Genomic DNA, 22,366 nt, shown 5'->3' with positions numbered 1-22,366 from the left:
TCTCTTCTTTGAGGCAGGAGTTTGGATGCCTAAAGATCAGAGAGTGGCATGGGAGTCCTTCATAGAGTGAAGGACCTCATTGGTTGTAGCGGCAAAGAGCTTGTCTCCATCGAAAGGGAGATCTTCGACTGTATTCTGTATCTCCTTCGGAAAGGAGGAAGAAGCAAGCCATGAGGACTGCCGCATGATGATGGCTGTGGCTGTGGATCTGGCCACTGCATCCGCAGCATCAAGGGCGGCTTGAAGAGCTGTGCGGGAGATCAATTGGCCCTCGGACACCACTGCTTTAAATCGTTGTCGTTTATCCTCCGACATCCTCAATACACTGCATTACCTTAGCATAATTTTTGTGGTCATATTTTGCTAAGAGCACCGCATAGTTCACTACTCTAAATTGCAAAGTGGAAGAAGAATACACTTTGCGGCCAAAGGAGTCCATTCTCCTGTTATCTTTGTCTGATGGAGTGGAGCGGAAGTGCTGGTATTTGTTTTTCTGATTGGCAGCGTCAACCACTAGGGAATAAGGTGAGAGGTGTGTAAATAGAAACTCAGATCCCTTAGATGGGATGAAATATTTGCGGTCCAATCTCTTGCTAGTGGGCATTATTGTAGATGGAGTCTGCCAAATAGTTTTAGCCGGTTCCATAATGGCCTCATTAATTGGTAGGGGGGAGAGAACTCAGTGATTTGAGCATTGGCCTGCTAAACCCAGGGTTGTGAGTTCAATCCTTGGGGGGCACTTAGGGATCTGGGGCAAAATCAGTACTTGGTCCTGCTACTGAAGGCAGGGGGCTGGACTTGATGACTCTTTGGGGTCTCTTCCAGTTCTAGGAGATAGGATATCTCCATTAATTTACTTTACTTTATTTAGGGGGATGTGGTAGCTTGCAGGATGTCGGTAAGCTCGTGTTGTGTTTCAGGTGCCTCCTCTTGAGCTCTTCTACTACTCTCTGAAACAGCTCTTGAAAGTGAGTGAGGTCATCAGTAGCAGGAGGTGTGTGTGTGGGGGGGGGGGGGTACCATGGCATCTTGGGATGTTATTGCTATAGCAGAGGTGTGCGGGGCAGTGTCCCCTGTAGTGAGGGCTGCCACTTCACGTCTTATCTGGGGTTCAGTGTAAGCCAGTAATGGGGAGGGTCTGACAGCTTTCCTTCAGGCAGCCCGCAGAACACCTGAGTGTGGTGTGGTGTAGTCCATGGAGCCCATTGTGGCTATTGCCCCAGGGGGGCATAGGTGGGGTCCCATCCAGGGATTGCCATACCAGTGTCGATAGCCTTGAGGAAATAGGGTTTCTGCTGCAGGGCATCTCCCTGTTGTAGGTAGCTGAATATGGGGTGAGTATTGAAAGGAAAACATCTGGTCATCATATTCCTCTTCATCCTCCCATACTTCAATTGGAGGGGCTTGAAGTAATAGGGGAGTACTGAAGATATTGTGCTAAAGGTCTTGGTGACAGACTGGTGCCGAGAAGAGGAGAGTCAGACGCATGGGACACCCTTAATTCCTCTGGCTGTAAAAAACTACAGTGGTGCTCACTGACCAGGCATCGGTGCCGGTGTAGCTGGTGGAGGCAGAGTCTGCTGCAGCATCTGCTCGTGCACCGAAGGGTGTCCCGGGGACACAAGCTGACTCTGGGTAGTAGGAGCCCCTGAGGTAGGCACTTCAAAGGAGGCTGGGGACCTCAGGGGGCTCGGTGCAGAGAGTGGCGGTGGCAGAAGCGGCGTCGCAGGATCAAAGGACGGTGCCGCAGCTGCCGCTTGTGCTGTCAGCACCATAGCAGCTCTCGGCACCATGCTGACAGCAGTGGCTGCAGGAGAGCTGAGAGATGTGGGCAACTGAAAGCCCCGAGCCTCAGCACCATGGAGAAGGGCAGCCGACACATGGTCAGTGCCTGAGGTGCCTGCTGCATAAAATGAGCTGAACTGCGGAGTGGCAGCTGCTGAAGATAAGAGAGCTGGTTTTAACTTTTTCTCCAAACATCCCCTGAGGGGAGATGAAGCTGGCCTTTTTTAATCTTTCCTTTACCTCTGGAGGGTGTCACAGAGGTTTGCTGGCCAGGGTCAAACGCTGGTCTGAGTGAGTTTTCTAGAAGCACCATTTTAAGCCTGAGTTCCCTGTCCTTGCGTGTCCTCACCTTCAACTTATTACAGTAGATGCATTTTTGGGGTAAATGACACTCCCCCAAACAGCATACAGTGAGTGCCCATCCGAGATGGGGATGGCATCCTTACAGGAGGCACATCTCTTGAAGCCTGGGGAGCCAGGCATGTCCAAAACCGCGGAGGTTTTTTTTTTCCTTTCTTTAAATAAAGTAACAACTAATGTAACTTAACTAAATAACAATTCTAATGACTGAAACTAATTAAACTAAACCAACTAATTTCAAGAGCACTGTTGAACTCCGTCTCTTGCCGGGGCGGTAGAGAAGGAACTGAGAAGCCCAGGCCATGCACGTGCTATTCAAACACTGACAGCTCAAGAAGCAGGCTGAGCGCGTTTGCAATCCATGGGGTACTGCTGTAGAAATCTCCAATCGAAGGTGCTGGGACGCACCTAGACCTGAAGTGGAGCACCCAACAGGGACATCTCTCAAAGAAGAACTGAAGGCATCACTGTGATCACCTACTTTGACCTCCTGTAAAACACACTTCATTGAATTTCCCAAAATAATTCCTAGAGCACAGCTTTTAGAAAAACATCCAATCTTGATTTAAACATTGCCACGGATGAAGAATCCCTCACAACCCTCCATAAGCTGTTCCAATGGTTAATTACTCTGGCAATTAAAAATTTATGCCTTATTTACAAACTGAATTTGTCTAGCTTCAACTTCTAGCCAATGGATCATGCCATAACTTTCTCTGCTGGAATGAAAAGCCCATTATTAAATATTTGTTCCCCATGTAGATACTTATAGATTGTAATCAAGTCATCCCATAATCGTCTCTTTGAGAAGCTTAATAGGTTGAGGTCCTTAAGTCAATCATTATCAAGGCATGTTTTCCATCTCCATCAATTTTCATGGCTCCTTGCTGACCACTCTCCACTTTATCAACATCCATCTTGGATTGTGGCCACCAGAACTGGAGACAGAATTCCAACAGTGGTCACCTCAATGCCAAATACAGAGGTAAAATAACCTCTGCTCTTACTCAAGTTTCCCCCTTTCCAATCTTTGGATGCATATTAGCCATTTTAGCCACAGCATCTCACAGGGAGCTCATGTTCAGCTGATTACCCACAATGACCCACAAATCTTTTTCAGAGTCATTGCTTCCCAAGACAGAGTCCCTCCAGCCTAGAAGTATAGCCTACATTCTTTGTTCTTAGATATACACATTTACATTTAGTCATATTAAAAAAACAGCTCACCAAGCGATCCAGATCGCTTTGTATCTTTGGACCTGCCCTCTTCATTATTCTTCACTCCCCCAATTTGTGTTTCATCTACAAACTATGACTGAGTCTTTTCTAAATGTTAAATAGCATAGGGCCAAACCGATCCCTGTGGGAACTCAACAGAAACATACCTACCCATCTGACGATTCCCCATTTACAATTACATTTTGAGACCTATCAGTTGGCCAGCTTTCAATCCATTTAATGTTTTTAAAATCAAAATGTCAAGCAGTACTAAGTCAAATACCTTACGGAAGTCTAACTATATTAAATCAACACTATTGTCTTTATTAACAAAATCTGTAATCTCATCAGAAAAATAGAGATTCTGTTGAACTATTTTCCATAAACCCATGCTGACTGCCATGGATTATTTTACCCTCCTTTAATCCTTTATCAACCAACTCCCATATCAGTCACTCTACTATGTTGCCTAGGACCAATGTCAGACTGACAGGCCTAAAATTATCCAGTATATAACATCAGTATGTTCTAACAGAACATAGCTCTTCAGTGCTGAGAGAACCTCTGGCACCAGGATATCTGGTATAGAGCGGATGCTTGTTGCCAGGTTGTCTCAGTATCTATCTGCACAGCTCCCATCATTAATGAAGGGCCAGCACTGACATGTGTCTCAGAAGTCAAAACCAGTGAAGTTACGGTGCCAGAAAGCCCATTTCTGTGTCAATGAGGCCTAAATGTCTGCAGAAAGCTTAGGAAACACTGTCACAGATCCAATTTGTCCAACACCAACTTCAATGCCAGGGTGCTCCTGAGTTGCCTGACTCTGAAGCTCGGGGTAGGCTGCTCTGTCACCCTCACAGGGGCCGCTGACAGGATGTGGGATCCAGGCACTGGGCTTATGATCACTCCTCAATGAAGGAAGTACAAAGCGACCTATCAATGAGAGAGCTGGAGGTGTGAAGACCCATCATACTAATCAGAAACCCAGGAAATGAGCTCCTCTCAAGTAGAGCAGCAGGTGTGCATAGCTGCCTCCAGGACTTGGGACACCTGGCTGACCAGGACCAGAAGGAATGAAGGTTCTAGGTCCATATTATAAGGTAACTGAGCAATGGCAAAACTACCCAACTTTAGCTATGTAAGAGCTCTGAGGGTGAGATGGTAGCTAAGAAAGCCAGCACAATCTTTGGATGTATATGCAGACTATGAAATAGGAGTAAGGAGGTGGAATTAACACAGTATACAGAATTAGAGGAGACCGTTACTGGAATACTATGTCCAGTTTTGGTGTCCACATTTAAAAAAAACTTCAAAAATTGGAAAAGGCTAAAGTGCTTCAAAAATTAGATATCTGGAAAACCTGCCTTATAGTGAAAGACTGATGAAACTCAACTTATTTAAGTTACCCAAGAAAAGGGTAAGTGGTTATCTACAAGGGGAGAAGATCTCTGACAGAGGGCTCTTTAATCTAGTGGACAAAGGAGACAAGATCCAGTGGCTGGAATCTGAAAAGTTACACAAATTCAGACTAAAATAAGGAACTTTTAAATGTATTTTTACTGTTAGGGTAATTAACCACTAGAACAACTTACCTAGGGAGGTAGTTCATTCTCCATCACTTGAAGTCCTTAAATCAAATCTGAAGGTCTTTTTAGAAAGATACATTCTAGCCTCAACCAGAAGTTAAAGGTTTGTTGCAGTAATTATCGAGTGAAGTTTCATGGCCTGTGTTATGCAGGAGGTCAGATTAGACCATTACAAAGGTCTATTCTTATCTTAAAAATCTATTAATTGATTAGCTAACTAAAGGTTTTAACAATTAAAATCCCTGGACAGAGGAAAGGTCCCTATAACTACATGGAGTGATTAGAACTGAACTGGAATGGGACTACATAGCCCTTTCACAAGCTAGGCATTAAATATTAAGTTCTGCGAGGGAAGTACTCAACAGGCAGTGCTTTCCACAATGTTCCTGAAGATCAGCAGCTCTGGGAATGCATTTTGCAAGTGCAAGTATGCAGAGGGTCTCTTGAAGAACAGCAGTTCTGTTGATGTCAATTTAGGAGATACACCATTTTTATTGAAGAGCCCAGATTCTAAGTGGCATATCAGCTGCGTATTGCATGGTCCATGGGGATGACTTTAAGCTATCCCCTGATGCTGTCCAGCCTCCAGGCCAGTCCCAGCCCCAATCATAGAATATCAGGGTTGGACGGGACCTCAGGAGGTCATCTAGTCCAACCCCCTTCTCAAAGCAGGGCCAATCCCCAACTAAATCATCCCAGCCAAGGCTTTGTCAAGCCTGACCGTAAAAACCTCTAAGGAAGGAGATTCCACCACCTCCCTAGGTGACCCATTCCAGTGCTTCACCACTCTCCTAGTGAAAACGTTTTTCCTAATATCCAACCTAAACCTCTCCCACTGCAACTTGAGACCATTACTCCTTGTTCTGTCATCTGCTACCACTGAGAACAGTCTAGATCCATGCTCTTTGGAACCCCCTTTCAGGTAATTGAAAGCAGCTATCAAATCCCCCCTCATTCTTCTCTTCTGCAGACTAAACAATCCCAGTTCCCCCAGCCTCTCCTCATAAGTCTTGTGCTCCAGCTCCCTAATCATTTTTGTTGCCCTTCACTGGACTCTCCATTTTTTCCACATTCTTCTTGTAGTGTGGGGCCCAAAACTGGCCACAGTACTCCAGATGAGGCCTCACCAATGCAGAATAGAGGGGAACGATCACGTCCCTCGATCTGCTGGCAACGCCTCTACTTATACAGCCCAAAATGCCGTTAATCTTCTTGACAACAAGGGCACACTGTTGACTCATATCCAGTTTCTTGTCCACTGTAACCCCTAGATCCTTTTCTGCAGAACTGCTGCCTAGCCATTCGGTCCCTAGACTGTAGCAGTGAATGGGATTCTTCCATCCTAAGTGCAGGACTCTGCACTTGTCCTTGTTGAAACTCAGATTTCTTTTGGCCAATCCTCCCATTTGTCTAGGTCACGCTGTATCCTATCTTTGCCCTCCAGCATATCTACCACTCCTCCCAGTTTACTGTCATCTGCAAACTTGCTGAGGGTGAAGTTCACACCGTTATCCAGATTATTAATGAAGATATTGAACAAAACCGGCCTCAGGACCAACCCTTGTGGCACTCCACTTGATACCGGCTGGCAACTAGACATGGAGCCATTGATCACTACCTGTTGAGCCCGACGGTTTACCCAGCTTTCTGTCCACCTTATAGTCCATTCATCCAGCCCATACTACTTTAACTTGCTGGCAAGAATGCTGTGGGAGACCGTATCAAAATCTTTGCTAAAGTCAAGGTATATCACATCCACTGCTTTCCCCTCATCCACAGAGCCAGTTATCTCGTCATAGAAGGCAATTAGGTTAGTCAGGCATAACTTGCCCTTGGTGAATCCATGCTGACTGTTCCTGATCACTTTCCTCTCCTTTAAGTGCTTCAGAATTGATTCCTTGAGGACATGCTCCATGATTTTTCCTGGGACTGAGATGAGGCTCCTTCCCTTTTTTAAAGATGGGCACTACATTAGCCTTTTTCCAGTCATCCAGGACCTCCGCTGATTGCTATGAGTTTTCAAAGATAATGGCCAATGGCTCTGCAATCACATCTGCCAACTCCTTTAGCACCCTCAGATGCAGTGCATCTGGCCCCACGGACTTCTACTCATCCAGTTTTTCTAAATAGTCCTGAACCACTTCTTTCTCCACAGAGGGCTGGTGACCTCCTCCCCATGCTGTGCTGCCCAGTGCAGCAGTCTGGGAGCTGACCTTGTTCGTGAATACAGAGGCCAAAAGAAGCATGGAGTGCTAGAGGATTTGCAGGACTGCTCTAATTTATGCCAGCCATCGTTGGACCCCAGGTACTGTTTCTGCATCTGAGGATCATGTAGGATGTAGTAAAACCTTTGCCACATACCTTTGATCCAAGAAGTGATGGAGGTAGAAGCTGCTCCAGTGACTAAATCTCTCAGTTATTCCATTATGCAGGTGGACTCTTTCACCAACCTGCTAAGCCATGGTTGCTTTATATTGTTTGAGTAGCATACAGCAGCCTTAATGTACCCAAGAATCAAGCCCAAAATATTCAGCCACTGTAGCAAGTCTCCTTGACCAACTTAGGCTATGTGCATGACTATCGTGTTAATCCACAACGAGCCACTCACATTAATAAAATTCCAACAGTCACACTTAAAGTTCACACAGTGCCCACTGATTCCCTCCATAACAATGAAACTCCTAACATACACTACCACAAAGTCAAGAATTCTGAAGATCATCCTCTTACCATTACCTGTGAGCATAATTTGTGCTCCAAGAAATTCACTGTGGCCAGGATCTTTAACCACAGGTTGAGATCTCCATTTCTGAAAAACATGCTGCAAATTCAAAAGAATGAAAGCTCACCTGAGAGAGGTCAATGAAATGATTTGCTTCCGCCATCACCTTTACACGGAAGTTTGTCCCATCATCAGGGCTGAGGGCATAACAGAACACCTAGGATATACAGCACCACAAGTTAATATAAGTACATGAAATTTAGCCTACTGACTAAAATTTCATCATAAATGCTATGTAATTACTCTCTCTGTTATTCTCATCCAAAAGAGGAAATTGTTTAGGACTAAGCTTAATTTTATTTTACACAAACATTAGCCAGTTATTTTGTAAGTGCTTTGGAACACGAAAAATCCTAAATAAGTGTTACGAAAATTGCATACAAGCAGCTTAAGCGTTTGTTAGAAGTGTAACAATTTCACAACTGGTCTCACTTTTGGATTGATATTACACTCAGCCCATTTTTCATTGAGTCTCCAGCCAATCAGTGGATAAGTCCTGGAGAACGCAGCATGCAACTCTCCAGTTAAAAGTGTGACATGGATCCAGTGACAAGGTATGCAAACATTTTTACTTTTAGTAAATCTAATATTTACTGGTCACTGATTCAAACAGTCAACCTGCAGTATGATCATTCATATGAGCTCCCCAACCTAAAAAAGGAGGCATCAGTAATCATGGTTACCTTGGGTGTTGGTGTGCCAAAAGGGATCTCCACTCAAACTTTTTCTGCCTTTGTCCACCAGACAAGTCCAGAGGAGCCTTTGATAGAATTGTCATTTTGGCATTGATGTCGCCCCTCTCTGGGGAGTAGATGCACAGGTTTGCAGACAATGGAGATGGAGCCTGGCACACGTGCATGAGCGGGACAGGCGTGTTCTGACTGAAGACTGGGCCCTATGGATGACCTTGTTTATGAGAGCACCCATGACATGGAATATCTCAAATCGGTAGAGGGATCAACCACAGCAAGAGCCTAAGTCACTCCTATGAAGTTTATGGACGTTATGGGGGATGATGAACATGGACTTCTCGTTGCTGATGCAAACTTCTAGAGAAGGAAGTAGGTAAAACAGGAAATGGGTTGCCAACTGGACTTCTTCATATGATGTACCAATTAGGAGCCAGTAGTTAAGTTATAGGAAGAAGGTGAACCCAACCCATTTCTTCTCATCCAAGCTGCCACCTCTGAAAAAAACTTTGGTAAAGACCCTGGTGCTGTGGCTAGCCCAAAGGGAAGTACCCTGAATAGGTCTCGGTTTTGACTGAAGAGGAACCTGAGGGGCCTTCTGTGGGATGGGTAAATGTCTTTGTGGAAGTACAGCCTTTTGGTTCAAGAGCTGAGAACTGTGTGCCCTCTTCTACAGAAGGAATTCTTCTACCAATGTAACCATGCAGAATTATAGTTTTTGGATGAACATACTTAGTCACTGTAGGTCAATGATGGGCCTGCCTCTGTCCTTTTGGGTAGCTAAGTATGGAGAGCAGAATCCTTTTCCCCTGATGTTGAGGTGAAACCTTTTTTATGGATACATGACGGAGAAAGGAGTTCACTTCTTGACTGACAATTTTCTCATGAGATTGGTCCATGAAAAAGGAACCGGAAAGGGGATGTGTGTGTAAAAGTTGATTAAAACTTGATCAGATAGCTGCAATTAATAGTTTCCAGTACTCATCTGTTAGTTGGTAGGGACCTCCAGTTGCAGGCACACTGGATAAGGTGGCCTACAAAAAAAATGAGGGGGGAGGGGAAGAGATGATGTGGCATCAACAAAGGAATGTGGTCTCAACAATCTCAGCAAAATAAGTTTTCTGATTGAGGGTTATAGTGAGGTGTGGCAGGGGATGTCACAAGAGCTGCATGTCTGGGCCTGTGCATTCAAGCTCTGTTGCGATGAATTTTCTGTAGGACCTGTGGTATTAATGGGATCGGAGTAGAGACATACCTGAGGTGATCCCGCCATGGTAGCAGAAGGGCCTCTCCCTTTTGAATCTGTCATTTACTTAGTGGAAAGAGACCCATGAGACTTGACAGTACAAGATTCAGGTCCCAAGGGGGTCCTGGACATGCAGGTAAAGGCGCTCTGGGACCTTTCAGAATCCGCACCATCATAGGGTGGGCAAAGATTGACCTGTCTTGAAACAGAGGATGGAACACCGAAATGGCCACCAGGTGCACCATGACCGAAGACAGCAATAGGCCCTGGAGCTTAAGGTGCAGCAAACAGTCCAATACATCCTGCAGCGGGACCTCTTCTGCACGGATGTGATAATCTGAGGCCCAAAACGTAAATCGCTTCCACTTCGCCACATAGGTGGCTTGGGTAGAAGGCTTCCTGCTGCCCAGCAGGACTTGCTGGATACCAGCGGAACATCGTTGCTCCTCTCCACTCAGCCACGCAGCAGCCAGGCTGTCAAGTGCAGCACCACCAGGTCCAGGTGCAGCAAACTGATGTTGTTCTGGAACAGCAGATCCCATCTAAGAGGCAGGTGCAGCGGGGTGGCTGCTGACAGGTTCAGCAGCATGCCAAACCAGAGCTGACAGGGCCACAAGGATGACAATGGCTTTGCCTTGCTTCACCTTTACCAGGGCCCTGTGGATCAAGGGCACCAGCGGGCAAGCCTACATCAGCGCTCCTGACCACGAAATCAGGAAGCATCCAACAGGAAGCACTTGTCCCTGCCCTGGAGAGAGCAGAACACATGGCACTTCCTGTTGTGCCATGATGTGAACAAGTCCAACCGGGGTATCCCCCACCTGCGGAAGATTAGGCTGACCACCTCCGGATGGAGCCACCATTCGTGTTGGGATGAGAAGGTCCTGCTGAGGCAATCTGCAGGGACGTTCTTGGTTCCCGGCAGGTGGGCAACCACCAGGTGAATGTTGTGCCAAACACAAGAGTCCCAGAGGCTGAGTGCTTCCTAACAAAGGGCCGAAGACCTGGCACCACCTTGCCTGCTGATGTAATACATCGCAACAGTATTGTCTGTCAGGACCTGCACCACCTTGCCCTTCAGATGGGGCAAGAAAGCCTGACAGGAGAGGCGAACCATCCTGAGCGCCTTGACATGGATGTGGAGGGCTATGTTGGGATGTAGCCACTGGCCCTGAGTGTTCAGCTTGCCCAGGTGGGCTCCCCAGCCCAGATCCGAAGCATCCGAGACGAAGGTGAACGATGGAGTCGGGGACACAAAAGGAACTGCTTGGAGCACCAACTCAGGGTCCCACCACCAGAACAACGACAATAGAATATGGCTCAGTACCATGACTGCTCAGTTAGGAGGTGCCTGTTGGGAATGTAAACTGAGGACAGCCAGGTTTGCAGAGGCCTCAGATGAAGTCAGGCATGCCTGACCACGTATGTGCACACAGCCATATGGCCCAACAGCCGCAGACATGTGCGGTCAGTGGATAGGCTTTTATGTAGGAGATTAAGTCTGCCATGGCCTGGCAATGCGCTTTGGGAAGGAATGCCCTGGCCTGTATGGAGTCGAGAACCGCCCCGATAAACTCTATGCATTGGACTGGCATTAGCATGGACTTCTCTGTGTTTATTAACAGACCCAGGTCGCTGCAGGTGGAACGCACCATATCGTGGCTCCTTTGCACCTGCCCCGGAGACCTACCCTTGATACACCAGTCACTGAGATATGGAAAAATCTGAATCCCTCTGACATTTGAGGTAAGCCGCCGCTGGTGCAACGCATTTGGTGAACACCCTGGGGGGCTGAGGACAGGCCAAAGGGTAGCACTGTGAACTAGAGGTGGTGCCTGGCCACTATGAAGCACAGGAACCACCTGTGTCCCAGGAATATGGAGACATGGACGTTAGCGTCCTTTTAAGTCGCGAGCAGCGTACCAGTCCCCCGGATCCAGGTAAGGGATGATGGAGACCAGGGAGACCATGTGGAACTTCAACTTCTTGAGAGATTTGTTGAGGGCATGCAGGTCCAGAATGGGTCCGAGGCCCCCTTTTTGCCATCGGGATTAGGAAGTAGCGGGAATAGAATCCTCTTCCTTTCATATCCCAAGGAACCTCCTCCACAGCCCCCAAGCCCAGGAGTTGCTCATGAGAAGGGTCCCTGAAGAGGGACCAGGGGGGAGAGGGGGGGAGAAAATAGCAGGTTATAGCCCTGAGCGACTATGTCCAGGACCCAGTGATCCAACGCAACACTGGACAAGGCCAAAAACAGTAAGGGAAAAGGCGGCTGGGGAAAGTTGCGGGAAAGATCCAGGCCGACGGCTGGTGTGTCGCTCCCAGGCGCACCCTCAAAATGAGGGTTTCTGGCCCCCTTAGTGCTGCCTCAACATCTGAGTGTGTATCCCCAGAGAGCGGAGTCTCACCCGTGTGTCCTTAAGGCCATGCAGCCGCATGTCCATCTGGTCGGAGAAAAGGCCAACATCATCAAACATGAGGTCCTGAATAGAGACCTGCATCTCCCAAGACAGACCTGTGGTCTGGAGCCAGGAACCTTGCCTCAATCACCACAGAGACGACCACCCAGGCAGTTGAATCAGCCATTTCCCAGGCCATCTGGAGGGAGCACCGAGCCACCATGGTACCCTCCTCCACCAGGGTTGCAAACTCCTGGACATGGAGTCTCTGAACTTGAGGAGGGAGTCCCACAAGTTAAAAATTATAGCAGCCCAAGAGGGCCTGATGGTTAGCCACCCGAAACTGGAGGCTGGCCATAGAATAAATCTTGCCACCAAACAAGTCTAGCCTCTTGGCCTCTATTTTTAGGGGTGGAACTGGTGGGGCCCTGCGTATCCCTCTCGTTGGCTGCAGACACGACCAACAATCCCGGTGGCAGGTGGGTGTATAAGTACTCTAACCCTTTCACAGGGATGAAGTACTTCTTTCTCCGCTCTCTTGGACATGGGCGGAATAGAGGACAGGGTTTGCCAGATGGACTTGGTAATGTTCAGGATCCCCTCGTGCACCAGGAGTGCAAGACGGGCTCGGATGGCTGCCAAGAGCACATTAAACAATGTCCCTGTCTGCTCCTCCATTTCCTCTGCCTTGAAGGCCCAAGTTCAAAGCCAACCTACGGAGCACCGCCTGATGCTCCTTGAAATCATCCAGTGGGCTAGCTCTGGAGGGGCCTGCCACTGCCTCGTCCAGAGAGGAGGAGAATGACTGGACCACCGGGGGAGGTCCAACAGTGTCCTCACCCACTGGGGAGAATGGCCTTGGGGTGGGTACTAGCTCCTCAACCGTGAGGGCCACCGGAGTGTCCTGCACCGAACCCGGTGCCGACGGTGCCACAGGTGCCGACTTCTGCCTGTCTGATGTGGTGACAGAGGGCTGGTGGGAGCGGGGCAATAGCATGACAGGAACCTCCGAGGCGTTCCAATAAGGCCATTGGATTGGCTACTGGCCCTGATGCCAGGCCGGCACCCATGCCGCAGACGCACACTCCCACTGCTGCCTGAGTGAGGGGCTGAACTGTGCCTCCAATTCAGAGAAGTCATCACCCTCCAGTGACCATGGCAGAGTGGTCGAGGCCTGGGTCTGACAGCTAACTGTTGTCACTGGGGATGAGAGTATTCCGACCAGTGCCGGGAGTAGGGAGAGTGGCCTCGAGGTCTCGGCGACCAGTGTGACGAGGACCAGTACCAGGGAGATCATCTATGCCTGGGAGAGCTTCGATGCGAAGACAGGGACCGGAAGCATGGTACCGATGATGGTAACAATGGGCCAGAGACCTGGCCCAACGCGGAGCTCAAGAACATGGCAACCTAGAGCTCTGTCTTGGTTCTAGAGACCTGTGGTGCTCACTCGTCTTGTGCGAGGCCTTACCGGTGGGCTTGCCCTCGCGGGGAGCCTTAACCAGTTCCATTGCCAAACGCAGTGCAGACTGCAGTGGGAACGCTCTTGGCTCTGCACCGAATGCTGAGAGTGTTGACTGCACGGTCAGCTTGGACCCTGTACCTCTCACCAGAGTCGGTGGCAGATCTTTCCAGGGGCAGGAACTCCCCAAAGCAGAGCCCTCGTGCGGGTCTAGAGCGGGCATAAGCCCTGAACAAGGACCTTTGCCCAGAACGCCTTTATCAGGCTTGCTCGGTGCAGTCTTCTTTGGCATCAGCGATGGGGGATCAGTGCCGGGAAGAGCCCGGTGCCAGGGGTGCACTACGCACCGAAACCAAAGCACTGGTTGCCATTTCGGGCCAAACCGGCTCTGAAGCTGGGCACAGGGCAGCCTAGATCAGGAAGGCCTTCAGTCGTATGTCGCGGTCCCTCTGTGTCCGAGGATGGAAGTTCTTACAGATGCGACAATGCTCCTTCATGTGGGATTCCCCGAGGCACTGCAGACAACTATTGTGTGGGTCACTAACAGGCATAGGCCTATTACATGTGGAGCAGGGCTTAAAACCCCGGAGACTGGAGCATGCCCCGCCTGGGGCAAAGTCCCCGTTGGGACCCTAACTAACTGAACACTTAACGGCTACTTAACTACTAACTAACAAACAATAAAACTATTTACAACTAGAAGCACAAGGCTAAGAAAAGGAACCTCTAGCCGCCTGCAAAGCAAGGGACAGAGGCATTCTGACTGACCACCATGGGCAATAAGAAGGAACTGCGAAGGCATAGGGCCAGCAGTGCCTGATATACCACGGCATGCGCGCAGCACTCTAGGGGGCTCCACAGCCGGCCCTACAGATACTGCTAAGGCAAGTATCTCTGACAACTGCGCACACCTACAATGGAATCAAAATGAGCAACCACTCGAAGAACCTTAATTTACTATAAGATTGGCTATAAGTGTAGTCTTTGGTGTGAGATCTAAGGTACAAATTGACCTGGGGTAAGCGACTGCTCTCTTGGGATATTGTGTTTTTGATATTGAATATTGTGGACTTTAGTGTAAGTGACCATTTATCACTAAATCCAATTTGCCTAGGTGGCAAGATAGACTGGAGTGCTCAACAGGACTGTCCGTGACTCCATAGCAAGACTGTTTTAGTGCTTCAGTTCATATTTGTTACTGGGTTAGTGAAATCTTACTCTAGAACATACCACCCATTTGGGGTGTCTGTGCTGCTTTTTGACAGTCTGCCCTGAGGTTGGCACTCTCAGTCATGAACCACTCCAGACAATGTGACGTGAGGCATTTAGCACCCTTGTCTGAGGAAGCAGGTCTTTGGTTTTTCAGCCTGGATCCCTCACTGGCCACTTTTATCACTGAAAAAGGTAGGTGGTAGGTGCAAGAATAGACCCCTCTCCCCCTTGTTGGAAGAAAACAGCACTGCTTGGTCCTCTTGGGGGTGGGAGTGTCCCACACTGTTTTTGCTGGATCCATGTTTGCTTTATTGATCAGGAGAGGCTGCTCAACTGGGCCCAGAGAGCTGCAAGATCTCCAGCAATCTATTTTAGGATCCTGAACTACTTCAAGTTGTATTTTGCAGCTCAATTACCACCCTGTGCAGGAGGTCCTATAACTGCCTGAAATTGTCAAGCGGAGAACGTGAAGATGGGATAACTGCCTTATCTGGGAAAGATGATGAATCTGCTGTAGAGGCAGCACTGATGTTCTACAGAAAACGAGAAGGGGCAAAAACAATTCTTGAACCCCGTGCATAATCCCAGCTTTTTGGGGGGAATTTCCTTAGTGTGTGGGGGGGGGAACCCCAAACCAACCACACTATACTATGTTTATAGCTTAAAAATACTAAAAGCTATTTACGCTATATTTACAGAATGACAGCTGAGGAAACAGCTGTGGACACAGAAGATTCTGACTCAGGCCATGCAGTGGTAAGAAGGAACTAGAGCGATATCGGTCTCAAATATCCTTTATACTCTTGGTTTAGAGCACAAAGAGAACAAATGTGCATACCAATGGATGCTGCTTACTAAATATGTCTGGGCTCAGGGGCATGATGCACATGCATACTGGTGTGGAATACATAGGGACTATCACTTGAAGAAGCCATTTATACGAAAAGTAATTCAGAAAACCGGCAATTTTTAGGGGTATATTTATACTTACTCCATTAGGAGTGACTGAATATGTGCAACTGTACATCTGTTTTCCAGTTTCAATTACAAATGAGTAGCCAGGACACAGGAAGCTAGTGAGGATCCCTTAATAGAAATAACTCAAGAGGGAGAGTGTAGTGGTCATGTCTTCTTGAAAATGGTTCATAAGAACGTGCAATAAATATTAAGAAGTGTGACTGGGGCAGGCAGAGTTTTAGACAAACAGATATGCAGCTACTGTTCGGTAGCATTACTGGGTATCCTGATCCTGTTGTAAGACAGGTCGTGCAGATAAATGAGAAATGATGAAGAAATTTAAAAGATTAAATGGCGAAGACCCTACTAGAAGATATCTTGGGACATACAACACATCAGCCACTTCCTTTTCCGTTCCTTGGGTACTCCCAATGATTAACAGCTCCTCCCTTATGTGTGTCTAGTTGAAGATGGGATAAATCTCCATGTGGTCTTTCAGAGTCACTTCATAAATGGCAAGATGAACTGCTATTGGGGTATAAGAGACATCTCCTCCTCCAAAAGGAGGTACACCAAGAACTGCCAGGAAAGAGGACGTGACCTCAAACCTTCCGCATAACCATGCACTTTACCTTCCCTAGGTTACAGCTAATAGAGGCTCCCTGTGTATTTGAAACTTTCAGCATGCTATTTATGTTCTCTTACCTCAAATTTGTCAGGGTTATGCATTCCTGGGATTGACTGCATTAGGTGGGAGGTTGGATGATTTCCAAAATCAGAGCTCACATAGCCAACACGAAGCCGGCCTTCGCTAGCCTTCAAGTCCTTTGGATGCTCATATGGTGGCTTGTGAAGGACGTTGATCTGGCAATCAAATTCACAAGATTTTTTTGAGACATGATAAAATTTAAATAAAATCTGAAGCACCAAGAGCAGAGATAGTAAATAGGATAGACTTTCAGAATTACTCGGAGTTATTAATTTTCCCCATATTTAAGTTTCTATGCTACAGCACTGATGATGTTTCTGCTTATCACCCAATAATATTTGAAAACCATATCTGACCAATTCCCAAATTTCAGGCAGAGAGTTGCACATTTGTTGCTCTCACAGGCCGAGCTGTGTGTTACTCAAATCTGAGTTCAAATGGAGGCCTGACTGAGTGTACAGCTTAGTCTACACATCCTCTAAAGAAAAAAGCCATGTATCAAAATTTGATCAAAAGATTCATGTACTAAGGGAGCAATAGAGCCAGTCACTATAGTTCTGCATACAGGCTGATAAATGTTAAGTGCATTGAACTGGCAATACAATTAGGCAATTGAGGAGAGAGCAGATCATGTCAGTCTAGGAAAAAGGCTGAGTTCATCGGTTCTAAAAAGAGTCCCACCTATGGGTCCATGGTTAGGGTAGGTCAGTGTGGAGATGAGGCAGGATCAGATATTGAGGGAACAACATAGGGTTCTAGAGAGACAAGGCGGGTGAGGCAATATCTTTTATTGGACCAACTTATGTTGGAGAGAGAGAGAAAAGCTCTCCTGGGACTGATGTGCTACACCACTACGGCACACACAGAAGAACTTTGTCAGACTGGGGGCAGGAGGGAGGAATTGCCAGAGTAAGAGGTTTTGGCAGTCGTTGATGGCTGTTAAATCTGACTGACCTCTTCCCAATACCAGAGAATACCAAACTGCACAAAATCAGGAAGCAAAGAGACCCATCAATCTCAACAAGGTGGTAAATCTGAAGCCTGAGAACCACTATTTTAAAATTGGCATTACGTACCTCAATATAATTGACCCATGCACAATCTGTTTTTCCTCAGGTATAACCAAGTACATGAAAAAGTCTTCAAAGTTCCTACCTTATCCAAACACAGATTTCCATGTCTCTCAGCAATAGCCTTCCTAAAGCTGTGAGAAAGGGGGTACAGCATGCTGTGATGAGGATGGACAGAAGGCAGTCTATTCTTCTCCAGTTGATCAGCTACAATGCTGACCAGCTTTTTCATTCTTTCATCATAATCCGTCCAGTCACAGACAATCTAAAAGAACAAACAAAAGAACCAGGGGTCACCAATGAAATTAATAGGCAGCAGGTTTAAAACAAACAAAAGGAAGTACTTCACACAATGCAGTCAACTTGTGGAACTTTTTGCCAGGGGATGTTGTAAAGGCCAAAACTACAATGGGTTCAAAAAAAGAATTATCTAAATTCATGGAGAAGAGTTCCATCAATGGCTATTAGCCAAGATGGTCAGGGATGCAATCCCATCGCTCTGTATGTCCCTAAGCCTCTGACTGCCAGATGCTGGGACTGTATGACAGTGGATGGATCACATGATAATTGCCCATGTACTGTTCATTCCCTCTGAAGCATCTGGCACTGGCCACTGTCAGAAGCCAGGATATTAGGCTAGATGGACTACTGGTCTGACCCAGCATGGCCACTCTTATGAAAAATTAAAAGGCTAGTTAGAATACTTTAAACAACTTTAAACCCCGGTCAGAGCTTTGAGAAGTTCTGTTTACATGGGACTGTGATTAACATTTCCTCCATTCCAAGAGATAAAAAAGGTACTTGAAAAGTATTTTAATAACCATTACAGCTCATTTGTATTTCAAATCACCTATGACTCAAGCACTGTTCTGTAAGAGAAAATGGCTCCATAGTCTTATTTTCGAATTTGACTAAGACTTATTTCTGCTCCTTTTAAAATATATACACTGGATCCTTAATATGTGGTTAGTCCTAGATATTTACATTAGAGTAATCTCCAATAGAATTACAGTCACAGCCCTCTCTCCTCACCTGCAAGCAGTGGGCTAAGTTGCAATAAGCATCTGGGAAATCAGGTTTCAGTTTCAGAGCAGTGCGATAAGAAGCAATGGCTTCTGGTATGTTCCCTGAATCCTGCAAAAGCAGAGACTAAATCAGCAAGCACAAGCAGATTCAGGAATGAGTTTGCCAAATGCATCACCGTGTTATAAAATAAAAAAAGCTATGAACATGGCTGTACCTTGTGAATAGAGGCCAAGTTACTGTGGGCATCAGCAAATGCAGGGTTTATCTGGATGGCACGGGTGTAACATTGTAAAGCTCCCTGAACATCCTGCATCTCCTTTAAAGTATTCCCCATATTGGAATAAGCATCTGCAAATGTGGGGCTGATTCTAAAATTAAAAAACACACCATACATTATCCACAGTACAAGTTGTCTGTCCAATAAGAATGCCCATCCAGACTGCTATTCAATTATTGGTTTGCATAACAGTTGTAAGCCATTTTCTAGACGACTGCAGAATTCCTGTCACCAGTCTTTGAGAATTTTAAAAAGCAAAATTCTTACCTAATTGCCTCTTTGTAATGCATCAGAGCTTCCTGCAGCTTTCCTTGCTGCTGCAGAACACTTGCTAAATTTGAATGGGCAGCAGCAAACTCTGGGAACACCTACAGGAAACAAAGGAGAGTTATTTTGCCCCTCAGATCTTCCAAGGGCATCACATTGCAGAAGAGTTAGAAGTGGGTTAACCCATGAAAGTTTATGCCCAAATAAATCTGTTACTCTTTAAGGTGCCACAGGACTCCTTGTTGTTTTTGTGGATACAGACTAACACGGCTACCCCTCTGATAGTTGTCCATTGTTATTCTCCTTGGCAAATTAATCAAATCTTAAACAGAAGTACCACCGCCTCTATCTACTTCTTTATCAAGTACAATCCACCCCTCATATGTTCCCAGCTTTTTTGTCCACATCCTACCCTCCTCCTTATATCCAAATGTACCTCGAGAGCTTTCCTGTATAGGCGAACAGCCTCCTCAATGTTTCCCTGTTCTCGCTTGATGTTTGCCAGGTTATTAAGTGAGTCTGCATGTGTGGGACACAGACGAAGAGCTGTATTGTAACATTCTTCTGCTTCAGCAACCTTAGAAACAAAAGGAATTGTGTTCAAGCAGTACTTAAAATAAACAGCAGTTCTCTTGCTTGTGTAAGTAATGTTGCCACAGAAATGTATCAATGAGAAGGTCACCACTACAATATGTTACTCTTGGGGGGATTCTTTGGGACTGCATGCCTGCAGAACTCCCCCCAAGAATTACTGTGCTTTCCTGCAGAAAACGACCATGGGTGCAATTTTTGGGGGGGGAATGCCCCCACAAACAGAGATGAGGCATGGGGGGCACACGGGGTTACGTGCCACTACCCATCCACCCACCCTTTCTGCAAGTGCAGAGCTGCCCAGCTGAAGGCGGCTGCATCTTGGCTCCAATGACTGCAGCTGAATGCCGCCTCTCTGGTCCCAGTGCCAGTTGTGCTCCCTTTCTGTGTGCTGGGAAACCCTTCCTGTTTTTGGTGTAACCATGAGTGCCAACGGTAGGGCGAGGGGGGTGGGTGGAATGGGGAAAGAGGCAGTGGGGAAGGAATGGGGGGGTTGGCATAGGGCGGGGGGAGAGTAATGTGGGAGTGAGGGGAGGGGATAGGAGAACTGCGGGGGGGGAAGCGGGAGCCCAGCATGCAGCGTCCCCTCAGCAGCAGCTGGGGCTCCCCCGTTAAGCAGGCCCATCGAACCCTCACCCTGACAAGCCCTACCCCGCTATACCTGGACCCCTCAGATGAGTTCCCCACACAGACCCCCCTACTCGACTGAACCCCAACCAGTTGCACCTGGACCTCCCTAAGCTCCCCAGACCCCCCTGCTCCTGAGCCCCAACCATCTTCACCTGGATCCCCTGCAGTCCCATTACCCCTGCACCCAGAACTCCCTAATGACCCCGTGCATCCAGATCTCCCACTGAGCCACCCACACCCAGACTGCCCCATACAGGAACCACTCATCTCACACCTGGATCCCCCCCACAATAAGTCCCTCCACACTTTGATTCTGCTGGGCTGAGCCTGCCCACCCACACCAAGTGCACCTGGCGCAGATGGGCAGGCCCAGCTCTTGCACTGTGTCCGGGTTGGGTACAGCCTCACTGCTGAGTCCCTGTACCAGATCTCCCACCTCAAAGCAGCCAGTGACTGGTGCTCTCAACTACCATGCTGGAGCCACATTTATTTATTGATAAAACATTTGCAGAATTTTAGAATGTGTGCATAATTTTTAATTTTTTGGTGCATAATTCCTTCAGGAGCAAATATGTCTACCTTTAAAAGCTTTGAGATGGAGCATTTTTTTCTCCTATTATTTCTCCTACAAGTTGACAAGCAAATCAAATACTAAAGGCAACATCCCACATTAAAGTTCATTATCATTCAAGGCATTGAAATAAATATCAGCTGAACCTTTCAAATATAGCAGACTGCAAGAAAACAGAAATGCTCCTTACACTGCCTTTCTCCTTTAGAGCATTGGCCAGATTACAATAGGCATCAGGGAAGTGTGGCTGTAGCTCAATAGCACGTCTGTAGGTGTCTATTGCCAGATCTATCAGTCCTTGCTCATAATACACACAGGCCAGGTTGCCATGCACAACTGCATGATTAGGACTCAGACTCAAGGCTCGTAAGTAGGCTGCTACAGCTCTGTAATGAGAGATGTGTGGTTAGAGTTCACATGGCCTATGTAAGATGACAGCAGAAAGTTATTTTTACATTTAACTTGGTCATACAGGTAACCTACACAGAAGAGAAAATAGGGTTTGTGCCTTTTGCTGCTTTGAGGTCAAGGCATGAAACATCTTGTCTACTCTGTAAGAGTAAGGACAACTGGAGAAAAAAGATTATGACATTACAGAAATTAAAAGTGAAACCCATCTGAGGAGACAAGTGATTTATTCAGACTGTTTAAAAAGCTTTGCTTGCTTTTTTGTGACATCTATTTAATTAACAGACTTGGGAGAATAACACACTGTGCTCCCATCAGTTAAGAGCCAAGAGAGCTTCTAATCCACATTGCAGACATCAACAAATTCATACGCATCTCCAACCCCCAACAAAAAGGACTTGAAATCCCCAATATTTCTGAGGTAGACATACAAAAAACAAACTCCCCTCACAGGTCTCCTTTGCGTATCAAACTAAAAAAGGATCAATTCCCCCTTCCCAACCATCACAAGTCACTTTTAAAGACAAAAATAACTTTACATATATTTCTACTACATTAAGAAAAATCAGTTGTGAATGTAATATCTAAAAGAAAGAAAGTCATACATACAGAGATGTTTAATTCCTGAAACAAGATTTCTGTGGCCAACTAAACAGCTCTACAGAGCTAGTGTGAAAAGAAAGGAATAAGGTGTTGAGAGGACAAACTAAGTAGCTTCTAGAAGTGGTCTAAGATGCTGCCCTTCTACACATGGAATGCCTTCCCTCCTCAAGCCCCCTTTTTCCATAAAACCAAGGAGAGTCATTTATACTGAAGATCCACACATTGATTATTTTTCCATAATGCTCTTGCCGTAAATAACCTTGTATTCTTCTGGTTCTCATACACCCCCCAGTCCCTACTATTTTGTTACCTTCCCCTTTGTTAAATAGGTCAAGTTAAAATTAGACTATACTTTTCAGGACAGAGACCTTGTGATTAGTCTACAGCATGCAGCTTTTACCACATTTAGCATAATACATTTCTTGCCTTAACAGGTACCCTGATCCAAGAGTGTCTTCTCTTTTGCACACCAGTCCTCCTAAGGGGTCTGTTTTACTTTCGGAACAACGCTACATCAGCAT

General features: G+C 46.7%; 1 protein-coding gene across 2 annotated transcripts in view; it reads right to left on the bottom strand.

The window, feature by feature from the left end:
* OGT (O-linked N-acetylglucosamine (GlcNAc) transferase) overlaps nt 1-22,366 on the bottom strand; it is an 85,229-nt gene that overhangs the window by 32,860 nt on the left and 30,003 nt on the right. For both annotated transcript variants that reach the window (XM_039487818.1, XM_039487819.1), the window contains exons 7-14: nt 21,025-21,220; nt 19,479-19,619; nt 19,043-19,143; nt 18,713-18,866; nt 18,505-18,606; nt 17,558-17,737; nt 16,399-16,557; nt 7,799-7,888 (exon numbers count right to left, since the gene is read on the bottom strand). In XM_039487818.1, coding sequence (XP_039343752.1) covers nt 7,799-7,888; nt 16,399-16,557; nt 17,558-17,737; nt 18,505-18,606; nt 18,713-18,866; nt 19,043-19,143; nt 19,479-19,619; nt 21,025-21,220 — 1,123 coding nt within the window. The remainder of the gene's footprint in view (nt 1-7,798; nt 7,889-16,398; nt 16,558-17,557; nt 17,738-18,504; nt 18,607-18,712; nt 18,867-19,042; nt 19,144-19,478; nt 19,620-21,024; nt 21,221-22,366) is intronic.

Source organism: Mauremys reevesii, linkage group 9, assembly GCF_016161935.1.
Source record: "Mauremys reevesii isolate NIE-2019 linkage group 9, ASM1616193v1, whole genome shotgun sequence".
Lineage (NCBI taxonomy): Eukaryota > Metazoa > Chordata > Testudines > Geoemydidae > Mauremys > Mauremys reevesii.
The sequence above is the reverse complement of the archived record's forward strand: the minus strand, read 5'-3'. Positions and strand labels throughout refer to the sequence as shown.